Genomic DNA, 12,130 nt, shown 5'->3' on the forward strand with positions numbered 1-12,130 from the left:
GGTTTGATCCCCAGCCCAGGAACTCCCATACGCCGAAGGCACAGCCAAAAAAAAGCTGGCAGACAAGGTTGTAACATTAACAATGTGCACAGCCACAGCCTTCTCCCCTGCACCGTCAGGGAAAACCCTGACCATCAGGGGATTTGGAGAGGCGGCCGGCTAGCCCGCCCTGGGGTACCTGTCCGCCTGAGCCGTCGGAGGTTGGGGCGGGGAGGCTCCGGGGGGTGTGAGGAGCCCAGGCCCCTTCCAGCCACTTCTCCAACCTCCGCTCACTCACTTCCTCCTCTGTGAGATGGGGGCAGTGACGGCCCCACCCTCCAGGCTCTGTCGAGAGGGAGCGTGCGTGCCTGTCCGTGCCAGGCTCCTGTGCCCTGCCGGAAGCTGGTGACCAGTACTCTCCGTATTCCAGTCATTGAGCCTCGCTGCCCCGAGGGCTTGTCTTTCTTTAACTGTGCAAATCAGTTCCCAACTTCTGAACTGGCCAAAAAGAAAGAGGTGATTGATTTCAGGCCGTTGGGGTGGTGGCGTCTGTACGGGCCCCCTGAGATGAGGGAGGCGGGACAGGAGGGCAGGCAGCCTGACGAGACAGGTTCCACGGTCCACAGTCCACCTTTGCGGAGAGGGAACGGCGTGCAGCCCGAGGGGCAGCTGGAGCCGCGGGCTGCCCGGCTTTTGTGGTCCACACGGGCCTGGGGTGGAGACCCCACAGCCAGCAGCACGGTGAGGTCATCCAGGGGCTTCGGATGTGCTTTGCAGCCCCTGCGTCCTCAACGGCCCCGTCCACGCCCATAGCTCTAGCACCCAGAGGTCTCCAGGCGGTGTGGACAGCCCATAGGCTGCCCCTTCTAACAGGCTTTATTTCTCCCTCCAAAATATTAAAGTCCTGAGATGCTCTCCTCTAAATTCGTGTTTACCTGCACGTGCCAGTTTCTCACTATATTTATGGCTTTCATCAGAGTGAGAAGGAGCTTGCAGGCGCCCCTCCGTGCTGCAGGCTCCCGAGCTCACGGGCCGGGAAGACAGAGAACAAGCATTTTCAGCGTTTTCCCTTCCCTCCCCGCTGTCCTCCAATCGCATCCCCCACCCCTACCCCGGGGGCTGGTTCGGGAGCTGGCCGCGTCTTTTCTCCCTGAGCCCCGGATGGAGGTCGGAGCCAAGGCTGAATAAATTGTGATCAGGATGCCCCGCTGGCTGCAGGAGTAGAGGGAGCTCGGACGTGCTGGGGGAGGCAGAGCTGGAAGGAAGCCACCCCGGGGTGGAGGGAATTTAAGGCAAAAAGTGTTGTATCGATCGTTTTGTAAAGGGGAAAGCAGCTGTGCTGGTTGCAGGCCGGGAGCAAGCGGCTGGTTTGGGGAACCGTGTAATCAAGAGACTGGCTTATCCAGGTGGAGTGTGGGTGACGCACTTCTGGGGTTTGACAAGCGGAGCTCACATCCCATCCGGGTCCTGAGGTCCTGAGACCCCAGCCCTTCCTCCTGCAGCCGCTGGCCCTGGGGGAGGTGGGGGCCCAAGTGGAGGGCCCGGCTCCCATCTGTTTCCAAGGAGCAGCGGCCTCGCAGGCTGCAGCCCCCCCCATTCCTGGTGCGCTCCCGGGGTGGGGGGCGGTTCGGATCAGGCAGGACGGCCTCCGGACATGCAGCCTGGGCCGGGGACTGACTCTGTGTGGTGTCTGCAGGCTACGAGGTCTCCTGGGAGGTGTTCGGGAGGGGCAGCGGCCTCGCAGGCTGCAGGGGCCCCTGGCGCGCTCCCGGGGGTTGGGGGGGGCTCGGATCGGGCAGGGCGGCCCCGGGGCGTGCAGCCCGACCGGGGACTGACTCTGTGTGGTGTCTGCAGGCTACGAGGTCTCCTGGGAGGTGTTCGGGAGGAACGACTCGAGGCTCACGCTCACGCTCAACAGCACAACGCACGAGTTCAAGATCAAGGGGCTGTCCTCACTCACCACCTACACCATCGACGTGGCCGCCGTCACCGCCGTGGGCGTGGGCCTGGCCACCTCGTCCACCATTTCCTCCGGAGTGCCCCCAGGTCAGTGCCCTCGGCCCCGGGCGGCCCCCTGCCGCGCGTCCCCTGGCCGTTCGTGCCACTGGGAGTGGATGGGCGTTTGGGGATAGGAGTCCCTGGGGCCTTTGGGAGGGGTTGTGGGTCAGTGCCAGTGGCGCAGCGTCAGCCGGACTCTCCTGCCGGGTGTGGTTGCTGGGCCTGTGCTTAAGGACACGGCGAGAGAGAGGGGCCTGGACTCGGAACTGCACACAGGGGACCCCTCGGAGGAAGACGCGGGCTTCGGCTGAGAGAGAGAAATAGGGAAGCAGATACAACAGCAAAGACGAGGAAGCACGAAACTGTATTCACCCAACAAAGCCAGGAAGATGCGGGTTTAGAAAAGGACCCGGAGGAGTTCCCGTCGGTGGCTCACGAATCTGACCATGAGGTTGCAGGTTCAATCCCTGGCCTCCATCAGTGGGTTAAGGATCCAGTGTTGCCGTGAGCTGTGGTGTAGGTCGCAGATGCGGCTTGGATCTCGAGTTGCTGCGCCTGTGGCGTAGGCCGGCAGCTCTGATTCGACCCCTGGCCCAGAAACTTCCATATGCCGCAGGTGTAGCCTTAAAAAGGAGAAGAAAAAAAAAAAGGCATTTACAAAATACATGCATTCTTTTTTTTTTTTTTTGAGAACAAAGTCTTTGGCTTAAGAACAGACGCATTATTGTACATAAACAGCTAGTTCCCAAAGCATGTTTAAAATTGCGTCCTGCGGTGATGGTGAGCTGATGATGAGGGCGTGTAGTTTGATTTGTTGGAAGTGGCTTCTGTACAGCGACTGAGGGGAACCCTGGGGTCACGTCCCTGTGTGTGAACGACGTTTTCCCTGGATGGCTCAGAGACTGTCCAGCAGGACAGGGAGGTGGGCTCGCTGACCTCACCTCTGCAGGGCCTCTGCCTCCAGCGTTCCTGAGCCCAGCACGACACTGGGTGCGGGTAGGGCAGGGGGTGCTGGAGGGTGGCTGGGCCCAGCCGGGCTGAGCAAACCAGCCACCAGGCCGGGGGCCACGGGGCCGCAGGTGCCTCCCCGACGGGCCAGGTCGGTAGAGCCGGGGTCCATCCCCGGGCACGTCCAGGGTTACGGGTATTGGCTGGAGCAGAATCCCGTCACGATCTTCACTTAGGAGGAGGCTGATTCTGTTTGCTCTGCTTCAAGGTCACACCCGTCAGTGACCGAAGAACCAGCCAAAGAATCCAGAGCTGAGAACGACACAGAAGAGTCCCTTGTCCTCGGAATTTAAACATTTCCGCTTCAGATTCATGACGTGCGAATGCGGAAAGGACCCTGGAGAATCCAGCATCGCTGCCTGTGCAGGACGGTCCCTGGACCCTGAGGCAGCCCAGGCCGTGGCCAGTTAGGAAACCGTCCTGGAAGCAGCACCGCCTGAGCGCCTCCGCTGCTGCTGCTTCACGTCGTTCTTGCCTTCGTCTCACTCCAGGGTTTCCTCTAGAGTGTTTGCGCTGCCCAAGAACCTAAGAGTGTGTGTTTTTAACTCCCAGAATTTCACGTCTGGGTGGGCCAGGCTCCCTGGGGCCCCTGTCCCTGGAGGAGGCAGAGCCACGGGCAGCCCGGGATGATGGAGCCACACAGAAAGGCCCCCTTTAGTTGCCAGGGCAACAGATCACAGGCGGGGTGGGAAGCGTTCTGCACTTTCACCTGCATTTGGTTGTCTTGGAAACCAGACCCAGGAAGCCAAAGACTCAGCACCTGCGCACCTGCTGTGTCAAGCTGCCTGGAGATACTTGGGGTGCAGGCTCCGCCCCTCCTCTGGAAGGCGTCACGGTCATTGTCCGAGGGAGGGTGGACACTCAGTCCTTTGTGTCTCCGAGGAGCCTGGAAGAGTTACCCTCCTCTGTCCTTTCTTCATTTGACAAGTGTCTGCCACTTACTTACCCACCTTCAGGGCGCGTCCTCTGGGAGCCACGCTAATACGCCTCTAAGGACCCTGCAGGTGGCTTGGAGCCTAACGGGGGACCCTGTCGGAGTGACCATCCTGCTGCCAGCATGTTCCTGGAAAGCTCTGCTTCTCACGTCCTTGGTTTTGAAACCAAGTCCTGTTTCGATAAACAAGCGTTGGGAAACAATTTGCCTGCTTGCTGACCTGTGTGATGCGCCGTCCTAGGCTGTGGCAGATGTAAACCTTCACTTTTTCTCTCTCTCGTCTCCAGAACTTCCCGGCGCCCCCTCCAATCTGGTCATTTCCAACATCAGCCCCCGCTCAGCCACCCTGCAGTTCCGGCCGGGCTACGACGGGAAGACGTCCATCTCCAGGTGGATCGTGGAGGGCCAGGTATGGTCTCCCCGCCGCCGAGGGCTGGCCCTTCCGGGAGCGGCACGGGGACCTCAGCCAGAGACCGGCGGCTCATCGGTAGCTGGGGCCGCCTCGGGCGCTGTGAGAGGCTGGAGACAGCGGGGCTGTGGGGCGGGATGGGGCAGGTGCGGGCGGCGGGCACAGGGCTGGAGTCTTCCGGGTGATGGAGGAAGTGAGAGGAGGGCTGAAAGCTCAACGTTGCGGTTCAGCATCGGCGCCCAGATGGGACGGCGGCGTCGAGACCTTTCTTTGCATCCTGGGTCCCAGTCAGCCTCCAGGCCGGGAGGGCCGTCTGGGACCCCGTTCCTATCAGCTGCACAAGTGGATTTGCATTTGCTCAACCACGTGGGTAGAGCGTGTGTATTTCCAGGCACAATTCTAGGCGGGAGGACCCGGCAGTAGACGAAAAGGGACAAAGTTTCTGCTGTGAGGGAGAAAGGTGCTCTCTCGGGAGAAAGAGCCTCCCGTTGCGGAGAAGGGAGCACGCGCTTTTCAGGCAAAGAGGCGGGGAGGCCGGGGGGGGGGGGCGCGGGGGACCCAGAGGGTGGACCTTTGACACAGGGCACAGAGCAGGTCACTGCCAGCTGGGAGTCAGAGGGCAGTCACGGAGCCAGACTGACGCGGTCCAGTCCCACTCACGCCACAGCCCCGCGTGCCAAGAAGCTCTGAGAAAGATGATGGAAGGCCGATTACAGGACATAGTCACTGTCCAGCGGGAACCTTCGTGTTGCTCAGGCCTGTGCTTGTGCCCCTAGTGCAAGACGGTTCACACCTGGAAACGGCCGATATCAGGGCCCGACAGCATTTGCATCTTCAAGGCTTTCCTCATGCAGCCGTTTCTGGAACCTCGGCAGGGTTCCGACAGCGGGGACCGGCTCGCGGGAGCGCATCAGTCCGAGGAGCTCGAAACAGATAATGTGTGGGGCGGCCTCGCATCCTACGGAAAAGCACACCCCAGGGAGTGAGGACCGAAACAATAACAGCGAACTGAGCACACGCAGAAGAAGATAAAGGAGAGGCGTTCCCGTCGTGGCACAGCGGAAACGAATCTGAGTAGTACCCATGAGGATGCAGGTTCGATCCCTGCCCTCTCTCATGGGGTTGAGGATCCGGCGTTGCTGTGAGCTGGGGTGTAGGTTGCAGATGCAGCTTGGATCCAACGTTGCTGTGACTGTGGTGTAGGCCGGCGGCTATAGCTCCCATTTGACCCTTAGCCTGGGAACTTCCATACGCTGCAGGGGTGACCCTAAAAAGTCAAAAGAAAAAGAAAAAACAAGAAAGGAGAGAAATTGTGGTATCTCCTGAAAAACAATTCTGGTGTCTCAAAGTCTGCCTGATGTGGCAGGCGAGCGCTCCGAGGGCACAGAGGGGGGAAACCTGTCCTCGATGTCCCCGGGCTGAGGTCCCCGAGCGCGAGGAACGCCAGGGACACAAGCCAGGCATCATCGGGCCAGGCCGGGCTGCAAGAGCAGAGGTGCCTGCCCCGCCATGGCTCTCGGCCCAGGCCTGCATCTGCTTCCAGAACCAGACCCAGGACCATCCAGGCTCCTGCCTGAGTTTGTCCCCGCAGCCCAGCCAGGGGCTTGGGGAGGGTCCTTCCATCTGTCCAAGAAGAGGTGATGGCTGAACCACAGCAGCTCTCTGCACAGTGTGTTTGCCTTATGCCCCCGTCCCGCAACTGATCTACTTTTATATATATATATATATTTTTTTTTGGTCTGTTTTTTTGGGGGCCACACTAGCGGCACATGGAGGTTCCCAAGCGAGGGGCAGAATCAGAGCTGTAGCTGCCGGCCTACACCACAGCCATGGCAGCGCCAGATCTGAGCCGTGTCTTTGACCTACACCACAGCTCATGGCAATGCCAGATCCTGAACCCACCGAGCAAGGCCAGGGATCAAACCTGTGTCCTCATGGATGCTAGTCAGATTCGTTTCCCCTGAGCCATGGCGGGAACTCCTGCTCTGTTCATATTTTTAACAGAAAGCATTTTAAATGTACCCAAAAGGAAACAGCACAACCTGAGGAGCTCTCACGCATCCTCATCCGTCACCTGGGTTTCTCCCTTCTGTTCTCCAGACCCTTCAAGGCCCACTTTTTCTTGTGGCTGGACTGTTTTGTGGTTTCTTTTTTCTCAATGTAAAAAACATTTTGCTGAAGTATCATTTATTTACAATATTATATTGGCTTCAGTTGTACACGTAGTGACTCGTTGATTTATAGATTATACTCCACGTAAAGTTATTACAAGATACTGCTTGTATATTCATTGCACTGCGCGTTAAATCCTTGTTATCTTATTTATTTCACGCCTAGGAATCAACACATCTTTTTTCCCCCTTTTTAAAATCGAAATCGAGTTGCTGTACGAGATGATACAGGTTAACAGGTGTGCAGTACAGTGGTGCACAGAGTCCCGGAAGGAGAGAAAGTGATCTCAGGCGTCACAGCCCCGATCCCCTTGGGGTTTCATGGGAACCTTGTTTCATGTCTGTATCCGGGTTACGCCCGTGTGCTCATCTCATGCCCTGTCTTCCTTCAAGAGAAGCTTTGTCTTAAATTGTGGAAACTTTGGGCTTCCCTGATGGCTCAGTGGGTTAAGGATCCCGAGCCGTCACTCCTGTGGCTCAGGCCACCACTGTGGCACAGGTTCGATCCCTGGCCCGGGAACTTTCACATGCCCTGGGCACGGCCAAAAGAATACGATAAAATATGGATACTTGTTCTCATAACGCCATTATCACACTTGATAAAATTAGTAAAATTCCTTTGTATTGTCTGGAATCAGTCCACATTCAGATTTCCCCCAATTCTCCAAAAACATATTTTTACTGCTTTTTTTTTTTCTTTTTAAGGCCGCACCCCTGGCATATGGAGGTTCCCAGGCTAGGGGTCTAATTGGAGCTGTAGTCGCCAGCCTACACCACAGCCACAGCAATGCGGGATCCAAGCTGCGTCTTCGACCCACACCACAGCTCATGGCAATGCCGGATCCTTAACACTGAGCGAGGCCGGGGATCGAACCCGCAACCTCATGGATGCTAGTTGGGTTCATTACCACTGAGCCACGATGGGAACGCCCCACTACAGTTTTGATAAGAACAGAATCCACACAGAGTTCACACTATGCATTTGGTTGTCGTGTCTCTTAAATCCTTCTTTCATAACTTTAACAGCTTTCTCAAGGTTTCATTGAACTTGACGTTTCTAGAGTGTGCAGTTTGTCGAGCTGTGACTCGGACGTGCACGCCCCGTCCCCGCCAGCCACACAGCCTCTTCTGTCACGAGGGATGAAGCCCCTCCTGTTCCCTGTGCCGTGGCTTTGGTGACACATCCCGGCAGGTGTCCCATGGCACGCCCTCCGTGGGAGACGTCCCTTGTGTCCTCGTGGGGTCCCTTCACGTGTCCCTCTGCCCCAGGCCTCCTGTGAACAGGAGGTCCATTCTAAAGCGTCCCTGGGATCCTTTCTGCATTGTCGGCGCTGTTGTCAAGAGTCATCCCTGGGTGGGGCTGGGGGCATCTGGGGACACATGGTGTCTCCGTGTCACTTCAGAACGTGGAACCCTGGCTCCATGTGCAGCCAGGTCCCCGTCAGCTTGGTGTCTAAGGGTCTCACCCAGCGGTGATCTTTGTCGGAGTGGAGACGTGCCTTCAGAGGCTGAGCGGCACTTTTCTTTTTTCTTTTCCATCCCGCCTGTTGCTCTCTTCCGCCTGCCAGTGCTGGATGCATTTTCCCACCATCCTCTCCAGGTGTTTCCTTCCTTTTAAGGCCGCCTCTAAGTCGGGATGAAGGTGAAGGAGATTTATGAGCTGGCTTCTTACCGACGGGCAGTTGGCCAGTTTTCAGCCCATTTGCACTCGCAGACCGTGCTGTCACGAGCATCACCGAGTGTGTCGTTTTGCTCACGTGGAAAGGTCTCTGTGGGTAGACGCCTGGAGGTAGAGCGGTTGGGTCATCCGAGCGGTGGATTTCTCTCCATCTCTCCTCCCTTAGCGGCTGGACTCCGAGACGACGCGCTCGCCCGGCTCGCTCAGGCTGCCGAGCTGCCCTGAGCGTGGGAGGCGGGGGCTGCCGTCGGCTGCCTGCCCCGTGGCTCCCGGCATTAGGCGGAGCTCGCTTGCTAACGTCCTTCCATCCTTCCCTCCTTTTTTTGTCTCTCCCGCCCTCCCTTCCTTCTCGCCGCCGTCTCTTTCCCCGCGCGTCAGTAGGCGAGTGTGGGGTTTCGCTCGTGTTCCCATCACCCACGGGGGGGCGGCGCCCTCCTTCTCGTTCTAGACGCTCTGACGTGAGGATAACCCCTCTCCGATGACGTCCTTGCTTTCTGATCCAGGGGGACGTCGGGAGCATCTTGTGCCGGCGTGTCCCACCTCGAGCTCAAACTGAGCCGTTTCTACCGGCTTTCACGTAGGGTCAAATGGTATTTCTTTCTTTCTTTAATTTTTTTAGGGCCACACACCGAGGCCTGTGGAAGTTCCGAGGCTGCGGGTTGAATCAGAGCTTACAGCCGCCAGCCTACACCGCAGCCACAGCCACGCAGGATCCAAGCCGCGTCTGTGACCTGCACCATGGCTCGCGGCAACGCCGGATCCTTAACCCACGGAGCGAGGCCAGGGATCGAACCACCCCAAGTCCTCATGGTTCCCAGCCGGATCCGTTAACCACTGGACCCTGGCGGGAACTGCCATGAGATAGCATTTAAAGACCACAATCTGGGCACTAAGAGTGGGCGAAGGTGTACAGCCATCACTGCCGATGGGGCATTGTTTCTAGACTTTTCCGGTGGACAGAGAGAGGAAATGCAGGTCTTTGGAAACATCGTGAGTTCAAACCAATATTTCCACTTAACGTTAAGATTACCTAACTTTGAATATACATTTTAACCTTTTCTCTCGCACGAAAATTGTGACGTCTAGAAATACTAACAAAGTTACGTATCTTCTTTATCGTATTATTCTACACACTATCCCGATCGGAACGTCCAGTGCCCTGCCAGCAGTGAGTCTACCGAATGCCGTCCAAGTAGCTGTCCTTAGGCCACAGGACACTGTTCCACGTGTTACACGTCTTGTAGCCGAAACACGGAGTCTGAATTCTTCCCTGAGTGTGTCTGTCAGCAACCTACCACAAAATTAGGTTCATTCGTTTCAGTGTTTTTGATTGTCTTCTTCAAAAACCATCTTTACTTAAAAAGAAAAATTCTTTATATATTTTAAATTTAAGCAGATCCTGTCATGGCCCAGCGGTTAGTGAACCTGACTAGTATCCCAGAGGACGAGGGTTTGATCCCTGGCCCCGCTCAGTGGGTTAAGGCTCCAGCGTTGCCGTGAGCTGTGGTGTAGGTCGCAGATGTGGCTTGGATCCTGCATGGCTGTGGCTGTGGTGTAGGCCCGTGTCTTCAGCTCCAATTGGACCCCGAATCTGGGAACCTCTATGTGCTTGTGGGTGTGGCCCTAAAAAGACAAGACAAAATTAATTAATTAACTAATTAAACTTATTTTTGAGCCTATAAATGCATCTGCTTGATCTCAAAGTCAAAACAAACCGTACCCCTCAGATTGGAATAACCCACTGTTTTCTTAATTAAAATCACACACCTGCTCCCAAGACTTACGGACGTTCAGGTTCCTATGTCTCAGCACAGAAGGAATTCCGTGAGAGACAAGATGAGAGCTAAGAAGTAGGTTTATCAAGAGAGAGAGAATGGGGGCCGTCTCAAAAGGCGAGAGATGAGAGGCCCCCAAGTGTGGAGGGGTGCGTTTTCAGGGGCCGGGCAGTTCCACAGGCTGATGGGTGGGAGGGTTATGCCACCTGTTCCGGGAAGGGGTGGGGGCTTCCAGGACCTGGACCATCACCCACTTGCTGGCCTGTCGTGGTCGGCCCCGGAGCTGCCCCCGTCCTTCACCTGCTGTGCGTTACCCGAGTGCAGAACGCAGCTCAGGGTCCCCTGGAATCCCATCGCCCGCCCTCTTGGACCTGGTTGGTTCTAACCGGGTTTTGTCGTATCCCCGAGGCTCCGTCACTCGTTTAAGGGCTGTGCCCTGCTCCCTTCCCTCCGGTTTCAAAGCTGTTATTTAAAAGTAGGTCTATTCATGGAGTTCCCATCGTGGTGCAGTGGAAACGAATCCGACTAGGAACCATGAGGTTGCGGGTTCCATCCCTGGCCTTGCTCCGTGGGTTAAGGATCCGGCGTTGCCGTGAGCTGTGGTGTAGGTCGCAGAGGTGGCTCGGATCTGGTGTGGCTGTGGCTGTGGGGTAGGCTGGTGGCTACAGCTCCGATTCGACCCCTAGTCTGGGAACCTCCATATGCCATGGGTGTGGCCCTACAAAGACAAAAAGCCAAAAAAACCCACAAACAAACAGGTATGTTCAGAGATGTTTGTGTTCGCCTTTCTGCCATTACCCCGCGGCCTCTGTCCCCAAAGCCCCGTCAGGTGTTCGGCGGACCCTCTGTCTGTGGCCGCGGAAGCAAGCATCCGTGCTGGGGGCCCCTTCCTTGCTCAGGTGCGGACACGTCGTGGAGCAGATCCCGCGTGGTCTTCCCTCGTGTGGACGGCCGAGCTGGTCCGCTGCCGGTGGACACGGGCCGGGCGTCCCTCCCCTGCTGAGGCCACAGCCATCGTCCAGAACCTCCGTGCTGTCTCAGCTTCGGGTTCGGAGGGCCGAAATCCAGCTGTGGGCAGGTGGTGTTCCTGCCGGGGGCTCTAGCAGACCTTGGTCCCCTTGCTCGTTCAGGCCATGGGCAGAACTCCCTTCCTGGGGGCCAGGGGACCCAGCTGGCCGTCACCACCCCCGGCTGCTCCTTCCCCCACCTTCGAGCCAGCAATGGTGGGTCAGGTCCTTCCGAGGCTCGGACTCTCCCTTCCCTCCTCACTTCTCTGGCCCACGCTTCCTCCACCCTCTTCCACTTTTCAGGACTCAGAGAACAGACTAGATCCGCCCCCCCGATAATCCAGGATAGTCTCCCTAGTTCAAGGCTCTTGAGCTTAATCACCTCTGCAGAGTCCCTCTTGCTGTGTGAATCACATAACCGCAGGTCCCAGGACTGAGTGTTCAGACCTTCGTGGGAGGGGGGCAGGGGATGGCTGGAGGGGAGCATTATTCTGCTCGAAGGTTGTTTTCAGCCTTGTGCAACATCACTTTCTATTTTTGCTGCTGACTCTTTGGGATAGGTTCCTTGGGATGGGATTTGGGGGTCAAACAGTGAATGCGTATGTAAATTTTTGAGACATCACATCCCTCCCCTCCAGGTGGTACATTTCGCATTTCCACCAGCAATACATGTAATTTTTTGCCATGCCAGAAAAATTGAAGTGTAATTTATCAATCTTTCCTTGCAAGCTTTTGGACTTTGAGTCTTAGATAGGAAGATTCCCCCTCACTCTCTGGTTAAAAAGAATTCACCCAATTTTTTCTACCGCTGCCATGGTTTCATGGCTGCATTTAGATCTTCATCTATTTAGAGTTGGTACTTTTCTGCGGCGTGAGGTATGGATCCATTTTTTAAATCATTTAGCAAATAGCTGTCTGATTGTCCCAAAGCCGCCTGTTAAAAAACCCATTTTTCTCTCCTCCTGATTGGTGTGTAGTATTAAATTCCCAAAGGCACTTGGGTCTGTTTCTGACTTTTTCGTTCTGTTCTGTTAGTTTGGCTTGTCGTGCGCTAACTCCCCCTTGTCTAATTATAGATGCAGTAAAATGTGCTTTCACTTCTGATGAGGTCTCCCCAACCTCCACCAACACACACACACACGCACATGCACACATGCACACATGTGCCCGC

The 12,130-nt window shown here is 56.4% G+C and overlaps 1 protein-coding gene across 4 annotated transcripts in view; it reads left to right on the forward strand.

The window, feature by feature from the left end:
- SDK1 (sidekick cell adhesion molecule 1) overlaps positions 1 to 12,130 on the forward strand; it is a 513,421-nt gene that overhangs the window by 379,180 nt on the left and 122,111 nt on the right. For all 4 annotated transcript variants that reach the window (XM_021087982.1, XM_021087980.1, XM_021087981.1 and 1 more), the window contains exons 20-21: positions 1,834 to 2,025; positions 4,207 to 4,328. In XM_021087982.1, coding sequence (XP_020943641.1) covers positions 1,834 to 2,025; positions 4,207 to 4,328 — 314 coding nt within the window. The remainder of the gene's footprint in view (positions 1 to 1,833; positions 2,026 to 4,206; positions 4,329 to 12,130) is intronic.

The sequence above is a fragment of the Sus scrofa genome, chromosome 3 (genome assembly GCF_000003025.6).
Source record: "Sus scrofa isolate TJ Tabasco breed Duroc chromosome 3, Sscrofa11.1, whole genome shotgun sequence".
Lineage (NCBI taxonomy): Eukaryota > Metazoa > Chordata > Mammalia > Artiodactyla > Suidae > Sus > Sus scrofa.